Below are 22,501 nucleotides of genomic sequence, written 5' to 3'. Positions count from 1 at the left end.
GAAGCATCTGCAAGCGCTCTGCTGCAGTGCTTTCTGGATGGATCTTCTTAAAGGTAAGAAGAATCATCTGGGACCCAAACTGCTTCAGCCCTCATGCCCCCCCCAACTCATGGTAGGCCGCAGGCTGAATGAATTGCTTTGACCTGTAGGGCCATAATTTGAGGCCAGAGGAAGGTAGTGGCATGTGGGCGGAGGCCCGGGGCAAGACCGGAGCTGGGTAATGGCATGTTCCCCGACCTGGCCGAGGCAAACGGCAAGCGGGCAGCATGCATTGCTTACTTTTGGTGAGCAGGCGAGGCGTGGAGATTAGCTGGGCTGCATGGCAAAGGCAAGATATATAGGGCGGGGGGGGGGGCAGGTTAGGCAGGGCTAGCTGGTGGTGTGATTGGCTCTATGAGAGTGCACTTTGCACAGGCACAGTGCAGCACTCAAAGATCACCCTTGGTGTCAGCGCTGCTGAGGTGAGCTTTTTTTTTTTTAGCTCAGCTGAGGTGCAGCAATCCACTCTGCTGCATGAATCAGCTGAGCTAAAAAACCCAAGAGAATTTAGCGTAGGAAAGGGTGAGGGCAGGGGCAGATGCATGAGGCCATCCAGAGGTGGTATTCAGTGGTGGGATTCAAATTTTTTTACTACTGGTTCTGTGGGCATGGCTTGGTGGGCGTGGCAGGGGAAGGATACTGTAAAATCTCCAGTCAGAAGTGGTATTTGCCAGTTTTCTGAACTACTCAAAATTTCCGCTACCAGTTCTCCAGAATTGGTCAGAACCTGCTGAATACCACCTCTGATCTCATTGTTGTTGACTTTTAGCAATTACATAGGATAGGTAAGATTTCTCCATGACAATCTCCTTCTTGTCTTTCAAGTATTTCCTCCTACTTTCTCCAGTATTGAGATCTTCTTCAGAGAATTGGGTCTTCACATAATGTGTCTGAAGTAGATAATCTGATGGTCATTTGTGCCTTGAGTCAGAACTAGATTTATTTATTCTATGATTAATTTCTTTTCTTTTCTGGGTGTCCATGGTATTCTCAGAATCCAAAGTCCAAAAGCATCAATACTTATGCACTTATGACTGTGTTCCCATGGTCACATAACCAAACTTCAAGTGGTGGGCAACCATTGTAACTTCTAATACTTGCAGTGTCCTATGGTAATGTGATCACCATTGGCTTCCAACAAGCAAAATCCATGGGAAAATTCATATAGAAGATCGCAAATCATGATCATGTGATGCCTCACTTAACAATCACAGTGATTAGTTTAACAGCCATGGCAAAAAATAATAATCATAGAATTGGATGCAGTCATGTATGATGATTCACTTAATCACTGCTTAACAACAAATTCTCTGGTCCCGATTGTGACTGAGAGTCGAGGATTACCTTTATGAAACAAGGATACTATGTTTTTACCAAAACACACACACACGCACACACAGAGAGAGGGAGGGAGGGGGAGAGAGAGAGAGAGTGTTCAGCCGTGACATGTGTATTCTGCTGGCTCTGCATTTCTCTTTAATCTAAGCTTAATTTTCTTTTATCATTAAAAAAAACCAGATAGGGAGGTAAGTTGGCAAGCTTCTGCAAGCCTTTAGCATATGCACAAGTAGGAGAATAACAAAGAAGCACTGGGAAAGAAGAAACAGACTTAAATATAACTTCCATTTACTTGAAAATACACCTGAATGAATTTAGTAGAGGATATGGCAAAAATGTTTGGAATTCTATTTTTAGCATGCTACTTGCAGTATTATCCTGTCTACTCTGGAAAAGGAGAAATGTATTATATTTCTCAAGTGCAGTTTACTAAGACTGTATTTTCTCTTTTAGTTGCAAATGAAACAGGAGACAAGAATGCTCATCCTCTGTCGCGGTTTGCACGTAAGTAGTCTAGCCTGTTAATTTATTTCCTGAATGTTAGTAATAAACATATATTTGAAACAAGAAAGAAAGCCATGAATTCTCCTTTTCTTTAACATTTTAAGGACATGATGATGTTGACAACAACAACAATGATCATGTTGATTATTCCTGCTGCCCACTATACCCATGGCAGAAGTCAACTCCCCAGCTTTACAGCACAGATAATTAAAAAAAAACTTTAAGGAAAGTTCCCTGGCTGAAGGCATTTTTCACTGAGGTCTTGGATAGAGGGGATCCCCATGAGAACCCTCTGGCTCACCAAAGAAAAAGTCCTGTCCTTCCTCTAAGCCTCCTGCAGGAGTCTTGTCTTTGGGTATGGAATTCTATGAAGTGACTTGTGGACAGTTGTTCCTTTTTTTTTTTCCAAAAAGTTTTTCATTTTTTTAGTTTTTGCACATCTCTTTATGTGAGTAATGTGATTCCAGATTATAACACTTTTACATAATCATACTTTCATTTCCACCAATCTTATATAATATCATCTCATTTCATTATCTATTTTGCTTATCTTTAAATAAATTTCCATTTTATATTTCAATTCATTAATTCAATATCAATATAATTTCATCCAAATATAGATTCCCAGTTCTTTATCCCCTATTATTTCCGTTTTTAGCTTACCACCTATTTTATTTTATATTACACATCATTCTTGTCCTTAATTTTCCCTAAACCAATAATATAATAATAAACAATCTAAAGAAAAGCAAGAATAAAGCAAAACCAATATATTTAGGATCCACATGGTATATCCCCTCAATCTATCTAATTTAATAATTCATTCCCCAACTTTAAGCATATTAACATTAAGTAATCAACTGTATATTTTAAGACATATATATTTTAAGGTAACTCCCCCTTAAATTGCTAGAATAACTTCCTAATATATCTCATTTCATCTTAACTAGTCTTTAATAGTCATATTTTCCCTTTTCTACTTAGCCAAAATTTATATATTTTAGTACATTTCACTTTTCTTATAATCATTAATAATCATATTTTTTTCTTCCTTACCACTTATTTAAAGTTAGTCTATATATTTTAATACATTTCCATTCCTGTTTTATTCCTCCAATACAAGGGTTCCTAACAGCATAATTCATATACAGATATATATATGTGTATGTGTGTGTGTAGGTCTAGGTGTGTTTGGGTCTTTTCCCATGTAAGATTAGGAGTATCTTGGCGACATTTCGGCGAGGTCCCACTCGCCATCCTCAAGCTGGTGTTTTCGGCTTCATGCCAGTGCAAGCAGTGCACTTCACTCTTCAAAAAATAAGTATAAACCCTTGAAAACTTTGTATTTCAAAAGAAATCTTTTTTATTGAAGGGAGGTAAAAGCAAGTCAAAATTCAAAACAGGATCTGAGGTCCCTCAGGGCATGCTACTAGGATAAAGGGAATTAGAGACCCCTCCCAACAGTCCAATGTGGATTTCACCAATCTGCAGGTGTGAAGATGTTATTATACCAGTGTCTCTGAGAAAGCAGATAAGGAAAGTTTCCCAGGCCTATCTTTCAGTGCTGCGATCCACATGGCCCCTTCTCCCCTTCTCACCTCCAGTTGTCTGGAAAAGGTTAAACAACAGACAATGTAATATATAGGATATTTAGGATACATAGAGAGGAAAAGAATTAAATGTATCAAATCCAACTCCCCCCCATTCTTCAATTGAAGAATGGCAGATACTCGGATCTGACAATTACTTAATTTAAACACTATGGGGTGGTTACACTGTATACACAAGTTAAACAGAAGGTGGGACAGCTGAGGCAACAAAGAACTGTGCAGGAGTGGTGTAGATGAATCGTGATTGGAGCTGGGTGAGAAGATTCTTTTTTATTTAGACCAGGGGTGTCCAACCTTTCACCTTCCCTGGGCCACATTAGAAGATGAAAATTTGGTTTGGGCCGCACATAATTAAATTAAATAATTAATTAAATTAAATTAAATAATTAAATTAAATTAATAAAATAATAAAATAAAATAAAATAAAATTATTATTTATTATTTATTATTAATTATTTATTAAAAATTATTTTTATTTTATTTTATAATTTTCCGGCCAAATTTTGCGGGGTGGGGGGAGGGGGAAGAAAGCTCGCCGCCTCGCGCCTACCTCTCTTCCTGCAAATTATTTATTTTTATTAATTTTCCGGCCAAATTTTGCGGGGTGGGGGGAGGGGGGAAGAAAGCTCACCCGCCTCACGCCTACCTCTCCTCCTGCAAATGCAGCAGCTGTGGCGGTGGCGGCGGGGGCAGAAGCAGCAGCGGTGGTGGCGGTGGCGGGGCAGAAGCGGCAGCGGCAGCGGCGGGGGCAAAAGCAGCAGCGGCGGCAGCGGGGGGGCAGAAGCAGATGCAGCGGTGGCGGGGTCAGAAACAGCAGCGGCGGCGGGGGGCAGAAGCAGCAGCGGTGGCGGCGGCGGCAACAGCAGGAGGTGGCGGGGCGGGACTTTTGGGCTGCGGCTGCCCGCCTTTTCTGTTGCTCGCCTCGCCCCGCCTCGTGCCTGCCTCTCCTCCTCCTCCTCGCTGGATCTTTCATGAAGGTTGGGGTGGGCGTTGGGCCGCATTACGAGGCGACCTGGGCCACATGCGGCCCGTGGGCCGCGGGTTGGACAAGCCTGATTTAGACCCTAACTTTAAAGAAAAGAAAGAAAGAGGAAAATTCAGGAAAAGAGACTCTTAGAACTATTTTTCAAACTGGTGAACAACCATAGAGAGAAAAATCCTAGACCCAAAAGAAAGAAACTAAGGGAGAAAAGCTAAATACCTTTTAAAACACAGAAAATTGGACTTTTAAATTGGGCAGGCATTGTTTTGGAAAGGCATTATAAAATGCTGGAACTATCTACTTGAATCTACTTGAATAGCTGACTTTGCTTCTAGAATTTAACTAAATCTGGATTAATTAAATCTATAAGGCTTGAAACAACATTTCTTGAAACCTAGGGTGAGGGTGCTATCTACTAGTTAATGGAATATTAACTAGTACACTAGTACTAGTGTACTACAAGTTTAGAAAACCCCTACAAGTTTAGAAAATTTTTTGATGAGAGAAATAAACAACATCCACCTGTAGCACTGTGGCAACTGTTCTATAACTATTTACTTTAGGATTACTGGAGACTCTATTGTGAGAATAAGGAAGAGTCTTAAGTAAAGTAAAGTTACTTTTGATTTGTGGAAACTACTTAAATGGAATTGATTAATAATCCTGAGATGTAAAGAACTATGATTATTGAACTTTCTGAGGAGTAACATTGGACTGGAATATATTATTTTTGGACTTAAGTAACAGTGGGACTTATTAAATTAAGACAAGATGCTCCATCAGGGGGAAATGAGTGAGATTTGAAGAGAAATGGCATTGATGTTTCAAAGCATTAGGGGTACTATGGAAAAGAATCACAGTTATTAATTATTTATATTTTATTGTTTTGTTCAAATCCATAACATTGGGATATACTAGTGCCTCCATTGGAGATAGCCAGAGAGGTATTTTCACATAATGGTTTCTTTTAATTCTTTCCCATATATATAAAACAAAGCGTCCCTTATCCGGTGTCTTTGAAAGTAGCTATGAGTTTTATTTTTTCCATCCCAGAGAAACGCGTGCCAACCAATCTGTAAATCGAAGCCTTCTATTGTCAATATTCTTTTGTCCTCCAGATTAATCCAATCTTTGATCCAGGTACTTGCTGCGGCTTGATAGTATAACTCAAAGTCTGGGAGCACCAATCCTCCCTTACTTCTACTATCTTGCATTAATTTGTATTTTACTCTGGCTTTTTTCTTTTGCCAAATAAATTTACTAATTCTTTTGTTCAAGTCTTCGAAGAATTTTTTCCCTAGTTTGACTGGCACAGTTTGAAAGAGATACAACAATTTTGGTAGTACATTTGTTTTAATGGTGACTATCCTTCCCATCCAAGAAAGTTGTAAATTTACCCATCTATCTAGATCTTTCTGTATCTGGTCTATCAACTTGTCATAGTTATCAGCCTTTATTGTGGAGCATTTCGCTGTAAGCCAAATTCCTAAATATTTTACTTTTTTCATTGTCTGAATCACTAATTCTTTTGTCAGTTCCTCATTTTGCTTTTTAGTACAATTTCTGGTTATTATCTTAGTCTTTTCTTTATTGATTTTGAGTCCTGCTACTTTACCAAATGCCTCTATTTCTTGCATTAAATTTTTGCTTGACTCTTTTGGGTCCTCCATTATGAAGATCATGTCATCAGCGAATGCTTGCAATTTGTATGTTTCCTGTTTAATAGTCAACTCTTGAATATTTTGTTTTTTTCTTATTTGGGTTAACAACACTTCCACTGATAAGATATATAGTAATGGGGCAAGTGGACATCCCTGTCTCACTCCTTTGCTTATTTTTATATTGTTTGTGGTTTCTCCATTAATTACTAGTTTTGCATTTTGTATAGAATATATTGTTTTGATTAGTCCTATAATTTTTTCACCAAATTTCATCCTAGATAATTGCTTGATCAAAAATTGCAAATTTAAATTGTCAAATGCCTTTTGGGAATCCAAAAACATTAACGCCATTTGGTTGTTAGATTTGGTTTCATAATACTCTAGGACAGGCTTGTCCAACCCGTGGCCCACGGGCCGCATGCGGCCCAGGTCGCCTCGTAATGCGGCCCAACGCCCACCCCAACCTTCATGAAAGATCCAACGAGGAGGAGGAGGAGAGGCAGGCGCGAGGCAGGGCGAGGCGAGCAACAGAAAAGGCAGGCAGCCGCAGCCCAAAAGTCCCGCCCCGCCACCTCCTGCTGTTGCCGCCGCCGCCACCACTGCTGCTTCTGCCCCCCCCGCCGCTGCTGCTTCTGACCCCGCCGCCCCGCATCTGCTTCTGCCCCCGCCGCCGCCGCCGCTGCTGCTTTTGCCCCCGCCACCGCCGCTGCTGCTTCTGCCCCCGCCACTGCCGCCACCGCTGCTGCTTCTGCCCCGCCGCCGCCGCCACAGCTGCTGCATTTGCAGGAGGAGAGGTAGGCGTGAGGCGGGCGAGCTTTCTTCCCCCCTCCCCCACCCCGCAAAATTTGGCCGGAAAATTAATAAAAATAAATAATTTGCAGGAAGAGAGGGTAGGCGCGAGGCGGCGAGCTTTCTTCCCCCTCCCCCATCCCGCAAAATTTGGCCGGAAAATTATAAAAAATAATAATAATAATTTTTAATAAATAATTAATAATAAATAATAAATAATAATTTTATTTTATTTTATTATTTTATTAATTTAATTTAATTTAATTTAATTTAATTTAATTTAATTTAATTTAATTTAATAATTTAATTTAATTTAATTTAATTTAATTTAATTTAATTTAATTTAATTTAATTAATTATTTAATTTAATTATGTGCGGCCCAAACCAAATTTTCATCTTCTAATGTGGCCCAGGGAAGGTGAAAGGTTGGACACCCCTGCTCTAGGACATCCATTATTATTCTTATATATTTTTTAATTTATCTATTTGGGAGAAAACCATTCTGGTCTGGATGGATAATATCATTCAATATTTTTTTAATCTATCTGCAATTATTACCGCTAAAATTTTATAAACTACATTCAGGAGTGAGATAGGTCTGTAATTTCTAATTTGGTGAGGATCTGTTTGTTCTTTGGGAATGAGGGATAGCAGAGCTTCCATCCATGTTTGAGGTATTTTGGCACAATTCAGGGCCTCATCATATATTTCCACCAGCAGATTGCCTAGTATATCTTGGAATTCTTTATAGAATTCTGCAGGTATTCCGTCTGGTCCTGGGGTTTTATTGGTTTTCTGTCTTCCAATTGTCTCTTTTACCTCTTTTAAGGTTATTTTATCATTTAGTATCTCTCGAGCAGTTTCCGATATGATGGGTAATTCTTTGCCCTTGAAATATTGTGTGATGTTCTCCTCTAAAATTTCTTCTTTTTTGTATAAATTAGCAAAAAAAATTGAGCTATTGTTTTCTTTTGATCTGATAGCGAACACAATATTCCATTCTCATCCTGTAGGGCTATTATAGTTCTTTTCTCCTGCTCTTTTTTTAGTTTGTGGGAGAGCCATTTCCCAGGCTTGTTTGCATTCTCAAAGTAATGTTGTTTAACTAATTTTAATTTTCTAGCCATTTCTTCTTGGAGGCTTAAGTTTATTTCATGTTTCGTCAAATTTAATTCTTTTTTAATTGATTTCATTACCTGGATCTTTTCGCAATTTAATTTCCAATTTTTCCAGTTTCTCTTGTCTCGCAATCTGTTGATTTTTCCTATTTCTATTCTTTTTTGCTACAAATGCTATTGTCAGACCCCTCATATATGCCTTTGTTGTGTCCCATAAGTTTTGAATCATTGTGTGTTCATTCATATTAATTTCAAGAAATATTTTCAGTTCCTTATTTCTCATTTGAATATATTCTTTGTCTCTCAGGATACTCTTATTAAAGGTCCATTTTCTTTCATCTCCAAATCAGTTTAATTGGATTGTGGTCGGCCCAGGTGTTTGGCAAGATTTTCACTGTTTCTATTTTTTCCAGTAATTCCAAGTCCATCTATATCATGTCAATCCTGGACCATGATTGGTGTGGGTTAGGAAAAAAAGGTAAATTGGCTTTTAGATGTATTCAATTCCCTCCAGGCATCTTTTAGGTTCATTTCTTGAGCTAATTTGTCAAATGTTATTGGGAGTATTCTTCTCTTTTCCTTATTATTTTTAGTGGTTTTATAGTCCTTTTCTATATTGGACACCGCATTATAATCTCCTACTATGCATATGTTAACTAGTTCAGTTTCTATGATTTTATTATGGAGGTTATAATAAAATTCCTTTTGATTGGTATTTGGAGCATAGATTACTGCCAATAATATCTTCCTTTGTTCTATTGTTATTTCTATAAGAAGTATCCTTCCATCTTCATCATTGTATATTAAATTTGGATTTAACCAGTTCTTAACATACACCACAATGCCTCTCTTCTTTTGATTTGTCAGGGCCAAATGTAATTTACCCAATTTGGTTACTTCTAATAAATGTCCATATTGTTTTGAAATATGTACTTCCTGTAGACATGTAATATCTGCATTTTGGTTTTTGAGTTTCCTGAACTTTTGTTTCCTTTTAGATGGCGAATTAAGTCCATTTATATTGAGCAATAGAAGGGTGATCCCTCCATCCATTTTATTGTTGGTACTCTACTACTCTTGTTCTCAATTCTCTCCTCAATTGGTTGTTTTCTTCCTCTTCCCGTTGTTTCTGTTCTATTCCTTCTCTTTCTATTTCCTTGTCTTCTACTGTAGTCTCCTCTAGGCTTCTATTTTCTGTGTCTTCCTTGTTTTCTTGTTCTTCCTCCATTCTCACGTATTGTCTATAGAATTCATGTGCCTTGTCAATGGAATTAATTTTAAATTTCTTCTCTCTCTACGATATCAGTAGTCCTTCTGGAGTTAGCCATCTGAATGGTACATTGTTTTTAATAAGTTGCATTGAGGGGAATTGATAGTTCCTCCTCTGTTCTCTCATCCTCCTCAGAATCTGTTTTAGGGTCACCACTTCATGACCTTTGTATATTAGTGGTTCATCCTTCATTCATCCATACAGCATATCCCTAGTAATTCTCTTTGCAAAGCATACGTGTACCTCCCTTGGTAGCTTATATCTACATGCATAACGTCTTTGCACCCAGTAGACCTCATCCAAATCATTCATAATCTCCATCTTGTCTTTCTGGAGGGCTTCCACAATTTGCTCTGCCATTAGAAGTCGTAGGTCTTCTTTCCTTTCCTCTACAATATTCTGGAATCTAAGGAAGAATGCTGCTTTTTCTAGGTCTAGATGGACCACTGCCTCTTGAAGTTTACAGTAAAGGACTTTCCAGTTTTGTTCAGTGTCTTCAAGTTTCTTCTCTCCATTCTCCATTCTAAGTTTCATATTCATCAGTTTCTATTCATTTATCACTACTGTCCCTTGGATTGTTCCGAATTTATCATCCAATTTCTGAATGTCTGCTTTCACTTCTACAATATCATTTTTCATCTCACTTTTCCGTTCTTCATGGTTTCTGGCTATAAGTTCTTGTGTTCTTACCATCATTTCTTGCATCATTGCGAGGAATGACTGTACTGCTTGTAATGTTGGAGTAGGTGTTGATTTTTCTGCTCCCAACATTGTATCTAAGAATCTTTGTCCTGCAGGCAAAGGTATACCCATTGTCATCTTCTTTGTGATTTTTGTTATTGTTGTCGTCATTCTCAGGACACTCAGAAGGTCTTTCCAATCTACCATTCACAGATATATTTAACAGCTGCTTCTTCATTTCTACTTTCTTCTGGGTTCTATCTTCTTGGTTCACTCTTTCTCCAGTATATAGCTTAGAGAGAGCTACATAAATTTGCAATAATCAACAATAAATCCTGGCTAATGTAATTTTACAACTAGCTTTCAGCTCTACAGTCTATCAATCTTCAAGTTTGTTCTAACAAACAGTTACTAATAAGCAATGTTCACTAGTTCCTTAAGTAATTAGAATAATAATCACGAATAAATATTTTCTGATATACTTTTACAATTGTTTTTTATTCTGTAATGTGAAATCTATCTTCAAAACCATTCTAACAATCAGCAATTCATAAGTAAAAATCAAAAATTCCTTAATTAATTAGACAGAATAGGATCAAGTAAACACTTAATTAGCGATTAATCAACAATAGTAAGCCCTTATTTTCTTTAAGATTTAGTTCTTATAAATTAATCCCTTCTTTGTAAGTATCTAATTTACATATTCTTTTTTTTTGAAACTTTCTATAAACATTTAAAAAAAGGAAAAGAATCACAGAGAGATAAAGAACCTAATGCAAGGCATATATGGGAAAATAGAAAATATGCTACAACTGATAATGATTGAAGATCAAAGATCAAAGAGTCTAGAAAAGAGAGGAGATAGCAGAAAGAACAGAAGAAAAGATAGAATGGACAAACCAGAAAAAAAAGAAGATGAGAAGGAGATAAAGACAATAATGACTGATGAAATAAACCAAGGGGAAAGTACTTTAAGAGATTTAAAAATGGAATTGGAAACCTGGAAGATATTTTTGAAAGGGAGATAGGGGTTTGGGTGGATACTCTGGAGACCTGGCAGCTAAGGAGGATAGGGATGGGATAAATATTCAGTCTGAATGGTAAAGATACAAATATTGATAGAAACAAATGGTATATTGTGACTTTGAACAAAAAAATAATGAAGGACTATGTCTTAATATAAACATGTGTGTTAATACTAGGGTTAGCAATGGTGGCCTGATTAGAAGCTAGAATAGAGATAGAAATAAGTAATAGGGGGAATATTAACATATAATTTTTATATATGTTCTATTAATGGATTCAGAACATTTCTGTCCCCAGCAACCTAAAACTAATAAGGATATCAGTGCATGCAAAATAGATGTTTGTGCAGGTAAGATTATCAACCTTGATGCCAACCAAAACCAAGCATTTAATAGTGAGTGTCATACCATGTGCACTAATCAAACTGGTTGCAAGAAAGTAGGGGCAGGCAGGCACAACACAGGTTATGTAGACAGTAAACACAGTGTCAGACATAAAGATCTCAAGTGCCTATACAAAAATGCACAAAGTCTGGGGAACAAACAGGGTGAACTCGAACTACAAATACATGAAGCTAGATATGATATAGTTGGAATAACAGAAACTTGGTGGGATGAAACCCATGACTGGAACATACTGGTAGAAGGATACAAACTATTAAAAAAAACCAGACCCCATAAAAGAGGAGGTGGAGTTGCACTGTATGTAAAGGACCACTATATTGCTACAGAAATGCATGAAACCAAAGATGAAACCTCCTAGAATGCATATGGATCAATATAAAAGAAAAAAAGAATGACATGGCCATTGGTGTATATTATAGGCCACCCTATCAAGCAGAAAATATAGATGTCCTTTTTGCCAGCCAACTAACAAACATATGCAGGAAACACACAACAATAGTAATGGGAGACTTCAATTATCCTGATATCAATTGGAAAACAAATTCTGCACCAAGTGAGAAATCAAATAAGTTCCTAACCAAACTAGCTGACAACTTTGTTGTCCAAAAGATAGACTTAATTCTTACAAACGGAGAAGAAGTTAGAGGGAGTTGAAACTACAGGAACCTTGGGTGAGAGTGACCACGTCATACTAGAATTCAACATAACACAAACACAAGCAACAGAACATAATGACACTAGAGTCTTGGATTTTAAAAGAGCTGATTTCAATAAACTCAGAGAGAACTTGGGAAAGATTCCATGGATGAAAATCCTAAAGGGGAAAACAACTCAAGAATCTTGGGAAACTCCAAAAAGTATGATCATAGAAGCCCAGACCAGCACAATACCACTGAGAAAGAAAAACAAGAAATTCAAGAAGAAACCAGCATGGCTACACAAAGATCTCTGTGGCAAATTGAAAGAAAAAAAGACAAGTACAAAAAATGGAAAGAAGGACATACAACTAAGGCAGAATATCAGTAGATAGCCAGAATCTGCAAAGACAAAGTCAGGATAGCAAAGGCTCAGAATGAACAAAGACTTTCAACAAAAGTCAAAGATAATAAAAAAAGTTTCTTCCAACATATAAATAACAAGAAAAAAATCAAGGAAACAGTTGGTCCACAAAAGAAAGAAGATGGCAAGGAAGTAACAGGCAACAGAGAGAAAGCAGAACTGCTTAACACTCATTCTTTGCATCCATCTTCATGCAAAAGAAACTATAGCTCAACTCACCAAAAACATAACTGTAAAAGACAGACCAGAAATAAAAGTTAAAATAAGCAAAAAAATAGTAAGAGAACACCTGTCTGATCTTGATGAAAACAAATCACTGGGGCCTAATGGACTACATCTCAGAGCTGGCAGAGGTAATCTCAGAACCACTGCACCATATCTTTCAAAAATCCTGGAGCACCGGGGAACTACCAGAGGACTGGAAAAGAGATGATGTGGTTCCCATCTTCAAAAAAGGAAAAAAAACAGACCCAGGAAACTAGAGACCAATCAGCCTAACATTAATACCCGGGAAGATCTTGGAAAATAAAATAAAAAAACAGATCTGCCAACATCTAGAAACAAGTAAAGTAATAACTAGCAGTCAGCATGGGTTTGTTAAAAACAGATCATGCCAAACCAATCTTATTTCATTCTTACACAGTGACTAGCAAAATACTGTGGACATAATATATTTAGATATAAGCAAGGCATTTGACAAAGTAGACCACAACCTACTTCTTAGTAAACTAGAAAAAAGTGGAATAGATAGCACCACCACTAGATGGACTCGCAACTGGCTGGCAAACCGTACTCAATGAGTAGTCCTTAATGGGTCTAAGTCTACATGGAGGGAAGTAAGCAGTGGGGTGCCACAAGGTTCTGTCTTAGGCCCAGTACTCTTCAATATTTTCATTAACGACTTAGATGAGGGAATAGAAGGGGAACTTACCAAATTTGCAGATGATACTAAGCTGGCAAGAATAGCTAACACCCAAGAAGATAGGCTCAAGATCCAGATGGATCTTGACAGACTAGAACACTGGGCCATATCTAACAAAATGAAATTCAATGTAGAGAAAAGTAAAGTCCTACACTTAGGCAAGAAAAACCAAAAGTACACATATAGACTGGATGAAACCAGGCTCAATAGCAGTAACTGTGAGAGGGATCTTGGAGTCTTAGTGGACAACCAGCTAAATATGAGCCAGCAGTGTGCAGCAGCAGCCAAAAAAGCTAATGCAATCCTGATACAATGATACAATCAAGATCAAAGGAAATACTAATACAATGATACAATCAAGATCAAGGGAAGTACTAATACCACTCTATAAAGCCTTAGTAAGACCATACCTAGAGTACTGCATCCAGTTTTGTTCACCACATTATAAAAAAGATGTTGAGACTCTAGAAAAAGTACAAAGAAGAGCAACCAGGATGATTAGGAAACTGGAGGCTAAAACATACAATGAACGGTTGCAGGAACTGGGCTTGGCTAGTCTAGTAAAGAGAAGGACCAGGGGAGACATGATAGTGGCCTTCCAATATTTGAGGGGCTGCCACAGAGAGGAAGGGGTCAATCTATTTTCTAAAGCGCCTGTAGGGCAGACAAGGAATAATGGATGGAAACTGAACAAGGAGAGATTTAACCTGGAAACAAGGAGAAACTTTCTGACAGTGAGAACAATCAACCAATGGAACAGCTTGCCCTCGGAAGTTGTGGGAGTGCCATCACTAGAGACTTTCAAGAAGAGATTGGACTGCCATTTGTCAGAAATGGTGTAGGGTCTCCCGCTTGGGAGATGACCTAGATGACCTACAAGGTCCCTTCCAACTCTGATTATCTGTTAAATCTGTTAAATATAACAGAATATAAGTAATAATTTGATGGAAAAGATCAGAGGTTGAAAGATGGTATTGCCATGTATGCTTATAATATCATTGGCATTAAAATGGAACATTGAAATATTGAATAACTACTCTTAAAAAACATGTATATCAATACTAGGATTATGTAAATTTGATTAATGTAACAACTATTATGATTATCATTATTGATGTTTGTATTAAAATGAGTAATACCCAGGGGCCACCTGTTCATATATTAATATTGGTGTATACTTAAAAATAAAAATCTAATAAAACTTGGGGGGGGGGGAGAAATTGCACAGTCAGATAGATATTTAGGCTGGATTTGACATTGTTATCTACCTATTGAGACCTTCCCAAGGATGTGAGAATGGTGTTAAAGATATTATTACTATTAATACTACACTGGGACTGGATCAATTAGTAAATAACAACACTAAACAGCTGCCTCGACCTCATCTTCTGCAACAGCTAAAACTCAATTTATGGCCTACAAATTCAGGAACCCTTTTCAAACAGTGACCACAGCATGACTGACTTTTGTCTAAACTTAAACCCTCATAAAAAGGATCATAAAGATGGATCCCCAAAATATAACTTTTAAAAAGCCAATTATGAACTCACAACTGCCAACCTATCATATTTTGATTGGCACATACTACAGAAGACCATTATAACGTTTTCTTGCTTGAACTCAAAAGACTCATTAAACTATATTTTCCATTGGTAACCCCCAAAAACAATAAAAACAAATTACCCAAAACAATAAGGAAACTTCAATCTAAAAAAAAATATATCTATGGCGAAAAACTAGCTACACAGCTAACTTTAAAAACCAATACAACACCTTATGCCGACAGATAAAGGCAGAATGCACCAATTACCACTGAAAGCAAGAGTATCTTCTAGGCACAAAATCCACCTGCACCTTTTATAACTTTGTAAACACCAAACTTAAAGACTCAAGAACCATCCCACCCCTAAAAGGACCAAATGATATAGTAATAGTATATTACTATAAGATAATATAGAAAAGGCACTACATTACCAAAACCATCCCTTATTGGCCCTGATGCTTATGTGCATACTTCTTAAAAAAGCTATCCACTGTCATAGCAAAATCCTTAAGCATAATATATGAGATATCATTCAGAACCAGCTCCTTACCGAATCTATGGTCCTTAGCAACTGTCATCCCTATCTTCAAAAAAGGCGACCCCAGCCTGGTTGAAAATTACAGACCAATCTCACTGTGTTGCATCTCATGCAAAGTCATGGAATCAATCATCAACCAATGCATTACCCTCCACCTACTCTCAAACAACCTACTCTCCAAAAAACTATTTGATTTCAGGAAAAAATTGTCCTGCAATCTGCAACTCCTACACTACAAAAACATATGGACTACTTGACCAGGGTAAATCAATAGATGCAATTTACATAGACTTCTGCAAAAATTTCGACTCAGTGATACATGACAAACTACTGTTAAAACTAAACTCTTATGGCATTTCCGGATCCCTTCATAAGTGAATTACTGCATTCCTGTCAAATAGTCAACAAATAGTAAAAATAGGAAACACCCTATCAAACCCTGCACCAGTCAACAACAATGTCCCCCAAGGCACCGTTCTAGGATCCACTCTCTTTATACTCTATATAAATGACCTTTGCGATCACCTTATAAGCAACTGCATCTTCCTCAGTGATGACATAAAACTATTCAACACCACATGTTACTGTCCTTCAAAGTGACCTCGATTATGTGTCTGAATGGTCAAACAATTAGCAACTCCAAATGCTCTGTCCCACACATTGGTTTAAAAAAAAGTACATCAAATACAATCTAGGTGGATATGACCTTGTTGATGACCTTCACTCTGTCAAGGACCTTGGAGTACTCATATCTAATGACCTAAGTGCAACAGCATTGCCAAAAAAGCTTCAAGAGTTGTAAATTAATCTTAAAAAGTTTCTCCTCTGGTAATATTGAATTACTAACTAGGGCATACATAACCTTTGCTGGACCAGTACCTGAATACAGCTCGGCTGTCTGGAATCCGCACTGTATATTGGGCATTAATGCAATTGAGCATATTCAGAAGTATTTCACAAGAGTACTACACCTCCCTGTTCGCAACAGAATAGCCTACACTACCAGGCTTGAGATTTTGAATTTGGACAACCTAGAACTAAGCCATTTCACTTAAGCATAGTTTATAAAATAATCTGCTTTAATGTACTACCAATCAATGACTTTTTCACCTTCAACCGCAACAATATAAGAGCACACAACAGATATAAACTTAATGTACACCACTCCAAACTTGATTGCAGAAAGTACGATTTCAGCAACAGAGTGAAACGCATTATCTGACTCTGCTGTCACATACCAAACCCACACTCCTTTTCCCTCAAACTAACCAATATTGACCTCACCCCTTTCCTAAGAAGTATGTAAAGGCCATACATAAGCATCCAATCATGCTTACCATCCCTGTCCTATTGTCCCCAATTATTTGTACCCATTTCTGTGCCTCCCCCACCATCCCCAGACCTTTGTGGGCCTCCCCCACTGTCCCCAGAACTTGTCAGGCCTCCCCAACCATCTCTGGACCTTGCTGGGCCTGCCCCACTGGCCCTGGAGCTTGTCTGCCCTCCCCCCACTGTCCCCAGACCTTGACAGGCCTTCCCCACCATCCCCAGACCTTGAAGGGCCTCCCCCACCATACCCCCCATCCCCAGGCTTGCCTAATGGGATTGAGAGGGCGGGCAGATGTCCTGGGGCTGCACATGCTGGGTGCAATTTGCAGCAGCACCAGGACAGGGCTCCTGGAGCAGCAGTGCCATGGCCACTGGCTTTCTTCCTTTTGTCTCCTGGGAGAAGGAAGAAAGCACTGCATGTGTAGCCCTGGGACATCCACCTGCCCTCCTGCTCCCTGTAGCAGCAGTGCCGCTCACTTTCTTCCTTTTCCTGGGGGAACGCACTGCTTCCGGCCCGGCCTGGCAAGTGGGTGGGCAGCTGGCCCTTGGGGGGATCTCTGCTGTGCTGGGGATGAGAGGGGCAGTGGAGGTGCCCATGTGCAGCAGCCCCAGTACATCCACCCTCCCTGCCCTCCTGGAATACTGCCACCATGGCCGTTTGCTTTCTTTTATCATCCAGGAGAAGCAAGCGGCGGCAAAGGTGCTCTGAAAGGGAGAGCTGCTTCCAGTAGCCCCGACTCTGCCTCCACCACTGCCCGCTGTCTCTGCCTGCCTCTGCCTGCCACCTCCACCTTCACTTGCCATCCGCTGTCACCACCAGTGCTTTACCCTCCCCGCCATCCCCAGCTGCTGCCTGCCACCTCTGCCGCTGCCTGCTTCCTTTCATCACCTGTGGGAAGCGAGGGTGGCGGAAGTGCCCCAAAAGGGAGGGCCGGAACCCCTGGGGCTGCTTCCCATAGCTGCTCCACTGCCTCCACCTGCCGCCCCCGCTGGCACCCGCAGTGCCTCGAAAGGGAGGTCAGGTGGATGTCCCGGGGCTGCTTGCTTTCTTTGTTCTCCCACTGCCCGCTATTCTGGAGCTCGCCAGATCAATTCATCCCAGACAAGGTGTGTGTGTGTCATGAGAGAGAGAGAGTGGTGTGTGTGTGTGTGTGTGTGTGTGTGTGTGTGTGAGAGAGAGAGAGAGAGAGAGAGAGAGAATGAAAAGAAAGAAAGAGACAAGGAAAGAAAGAGGAAGAAAGAAAGAGAAAGGAAGAAAGAGAAATAGGAAGTAAAGGAGACAGTGTGTGTGTGGTGTGTGTATTTGTGTGTGTGAGAGAGAGACAAGAAAAAAAGAGCAAGAAAGAAAGGAAGGAAGAGAAAGAAATAAAGAGAAAGAGAAAGAAAGAGAAAGAAAGAAAAAGAAATAGGAAGAAAGAAAGAAAGAAAGAATAAAGAAAGAGCAAGAAAGAAAGATAAAATGAAATAGAAAGAGAGAGAGAAAGAAAGAAAGAAAAAACGAAATAGAAAGAAAGAAAGAAAAAGAAATAGGAAGGAAGGGGGAAAGAGAGAGAGAAAACTCTGTGCTATTATTTTTAATTGTTCCATTATTTATCATATATTAATATTTTACACTGTTCCTACACCTAGAATGATTTACTGCCTTTCTTTTGCCCATGTATTTTTCAGGGTTGTCTATAGTCCAGAGCATAAATACACATGTGTTTAACAGAGTTGAAAGGGACTATGGAGGTCTTCTAGTCCAGCAGTTGCCAACCGGTGGGCCGCGGCCCACTGGTGGGCCGTGAGAAAATTTTGGTGGGCCGCAGAGAAATCTCACCCACAAAAGCACCCCCCAAAAGCAATTAATCCAGGCTGCGCAGAAACACAAGGCTGCGCCGCCCACATGGCCCGCGGGAACCCTCCCCGCCTACTCACTCCTTACCCGGTAAACTTGCCTGCTAAATTGCTATTTTTCCTTTTTCCGGCCATCATCTGTTCGGCTGTGCTGGGAGATTTAGATTAGCTAGGAAGCAGGAAATGGTTGGATTTCTTGCTTTCTAGCTAGTCTTTAGTTCTTTGGCTCAGCACAGCCAAATTTCCCTTAGGACTGAAGGTTTGCTTCCAAGCAAATTCAGTGCAGATTCACGGCAAGCAAATTTGAGAGACTGAGCTAGCCGATGGCAGATAGATAGATCACTGAATGATTCTGTGAGCAACTCAATCTGCCTGCTTTGCCCGATTTTGGGTAAAAGTTGCTCTTTTTTTAAATAAAAAAAATCAATATTTACATGCATGGTGTGTTGTGAGTTAATTTTGTGAGTTTGCTTGCAAGCAAATTTTATGTGACAGACTGAGCTAGCCAATGGCAGATAGATAGATCTCTGAATGAATCTGTGATTCTGTGAGCAACTCAATCTGCCTGCTTTGCCTGATTTTGGGTAAAAGTTGCTCTTTTTGTATAAAAAATTCAATATTTATATACATATTTATAATATTTACATACAGCCAGTCACATGACCACCAAGCCACACCCACAAATTAGGCCATGCCCACAGAACCGGTTAGTGGTCCCTGGGATCTAAAATTATGAGTTTGGTGGTCCCTGAGGTCTAAAAGATTGGCGACCCTTGTTCTAGTCCAACCCCCTGCTCAGGCAGGAAAACTCTGAGGATGCCAAAATCTGACTAGAGGTCCTGGGAATGGTGTCAGAATAACATTAGAAGGGACCTTGGGGGAACCCTATACCATTTCAGAGAAATGGCTGTCCAGTCTTTTCTTAAAAACTTTCAGTGTTGGAGCACCCAGAACTTCTGGTGGCAAGCAATTCCACTGGTTAATTGTTTTCACTGTCAGGAAGTTTTTCCTTAGTTTTAGGTTGCTTCTCTCTTTGTTCAGTTTCCATCCATTGCTTCTTATTTGTGTTCCAATTTGCCTTTGGAAAATACATTGCCCCCCCTTCTTCCTGGCAGCCCCTTAAAAGCCTATTGCCTATCACACTCTTGGGCAATGCATGTGAGCCATTTCTTCCTTTCAGTGGTCCATGAAAGTACATCTGTAGTATGTAGATAATAAAGTCAAAAAAAGGTGAACAACATTTTTATTGAGTTATTGGCTGGGAGGGGAGGGGCAAGGCAAGGCACCCTTGTGAGTGACATTGAATTGGCCACACCCACCAAGTCACATGACCACCAAGCATGTCCACCAGTCACATGACCATCAAGCACGCCCACCCAGTCACATGACCACCAAGCCATACCCACCAAATAAGCCATGCCCACAGAACCAGTAGTAAAAAAAATTGAATCCCACCATTGACGCAATTGCTTATAAGATGATCGCAAAGGTCATTTATATAGAGTATAAACAGTGTGGGTCACACATCATATCAATGAACATGAATAGAATATGCCAAATTATACTTTTTAATTTTTATTCTCTGATATAAAACCTCATTCAGAGAGTCATCTCTCTATCCAGTCTCATTTCAAAGTGTTGTGGGCTTCTTTTGAATTTCTGAAGTATCAAGGCAGGAATCCACTGTTCATTGTATTCTATTCTGTGTGTGGGCTGTATACAAATACCCTCTCTGAGCCATCACCCCAACTCAGGGGAGCACGTGAGCCATCACCCCAACTCAGCTCCACCATGCATGTGTGCGTACCTCCCACTGGCCAGCTAGTCTTTGGATCTCTACCGTGCATGTGTAGGGGGCATGTGTGGGGGTTGGGAGGGCACACATATTTCATTTTGGAGATGCGCTCGCATGCATGGGCACTTGGTGCTGAAAAGGTTAGCCATCACTGCCCTAGATGATAGGCACAAAGTCCAGATGGATATTGATAGACTTGGACATTAGGCCCTAACTAACAAAATGAAATTGAATGTACAGAAAAGTAAAGTCTTACACTTAGGCAAGAAAAACCAAAAGTGCACATACAGATTGGGAGAAACCAGGTTTAATAGCAGTAACTGTGCGAGGGATCCTGAAGTTTTAGTGGACAACCTGTTAAAGTCATCAGTGTGCCTCAGCATCCAAAAAAGCCAATGCAATCCTAAATAGCATTAAAAGTGGGATTCAATCAAAATCAAGTGAGGTACTAATACTACTCTATAAAGCCTTAGTAAGACCACACCTATAGTACTGCATCCAGTTTTGGTCACCACACTATAAAAAATATGTTGGGACTCTAGAAAGAGTGCAGAGAAGAGCAACAAAGATGATTACGGGACTGGAGGCTAAAACATATGAAGAACAGTTACAGGAATAGGGCATGGCTAGTTTAGTGAAGAGAAGGAACAGTGTTCCAAAACTTGAGGGGTTGTCAGAGGAGAGGGTCCTCTGACAGAGGACAGAGGGGAGAGGGTCAATCTATTTTCCATGGACAGACAAGGAATAATGGATGGAAACTAATCAAGAAGAGAGTTAACTTAGAAATAAGAAGAAATTTTCTGACAGTGAGAACAGTCAACCAATGGAACAGATTGCCTTCAGAAGTTGTGGGAGCTTCATCACTGGAAGCTTTTAAGAACAGACTGGACTGTCAGAAATGTTGTAGGAGGGTGGGATGGGGGAGTTGGACTAGATGACCTACAAGATGCCCAGTATTTCCTAGTCGAACCACAGATAACTACAATGATCTTTTAAATAATAATTTTACAGAAGACAATGTTGAAAAAGTACTATGCAATCTAAAACCATCTCTATCTATTGGACCGGACGGAATATGTGCCTACTTTTTAAAAAAGCTATCCGCTGCCATAGCCAAACCTCTAAGCTTAATCTTTGAAAAATCTTTCAGGACCAACTCGTTGCCAAACCTATGGTCATTAGCCACGGTCATCCCCATTTTCAAAAAGGGAGACCCCAGCCAAGTTGAAAATTACAGACCAATCTCCTTATGCTGCGTCACCTGTAAAGTCATGGAATCAATTATTAACCAATCCATTATCCACCACTTAGAGACAAACAACCTACTCTCTAATAAACAATTTGGTGTCAGAAAAAAAACTATCCTGTAATCTGCAACTCTTACACTGCAAAAACATATGGACTACACAACTCGATCAGGGCAAAACAATAGACACAATCTACATAGACTTCTGTAAAAGCCTTTGATTCACTAGTACACGACAAACTACTATTAAAATTAAATCTTATGGTATCTCTGGACACCTGCATAACTAGATAAAAGCATTCCTGTCAAACAGACAACAAATGGTCAAAATTGGAAACATCCTATCAAATTCTGTACCTATCAACAGTGGTGTCCCTCAAGGCAGTGTTCTAGGACAAACTCTCTTCATACTCTACATAAATGACCTCTGTGATCATATAAAGAGCAATTGCGTTCTCTTTGCTGATGATGTAAAGCTATTCAACACCACAGATAATTCTGCTACCCTTCAAAAAGATCTTGACTGTATCAGAATGGTCAAACAAATGGAAACTTCAAATCTCAACAAATAAATGCTCTGTCTTACATATTGGCAAAAAAAAACAAAAACAGAAAATAAAATACAAGCTGAATAGTCAAGATCTTGTTGATGATCCAAACTCTATCAAGGACCTTGGAGTATTCATCTCTAATGATCTAAGTGCTAGAGCCCACTGTAACTACATAGCCAAAAAGGCATTAAGAGTTGTTAACCTAATCCTATGTAGCTTTTTCTCTGGTAATATCACACTACTAACTAGAGCATACAAA

At 39.4% G+C, this 22,501-nt stretch overlaps 1 protein-coding gene across 3 annotated transcripts in view; it reads left to right on the top strand.

The window, feature by feature from the left end:
- Positions 1-22,501, top strand: part of PDE1C (phosphodiesterase 1C) — a 263,538-nt gene that overhangs the window by 129,672 nt on the left and 111,365 nt on the right. For all 3 annotated transcript variants that reach the window (XM_087947859.1, XM_087947860.1, XM_087947861.1), the window contains exon 2: positions 1,831-1,881. In XM_087947859.1, the coding sequence (XP_087803985.1) occupies positions 1,831-1,881 (51 nt within the window). The remainder of the gene's footprint in view (positions 1-1,830; positions 1,882-22,501) is intronic.

Source organism: Notechis scutatus, chromosome Z (assembly GCF_049901735.1).
Source record: "Notechis scutatus isolate UNSWTSFEM ecotype Mainland chromosome Z, rNotScu1.2, whole genome shotgun sequence".
Lineage (NCBI taxonomy): Eukaryota > Metazoa > Chordata > Lepidosauria > Squamata > Elapidae > Notechis > Notechis scutatus.
The sequence above is the reverse complement of the archived record's forward strand: the minus strand, read 5'-3'. Positions and strand labels throughout refer to the sequence as shown.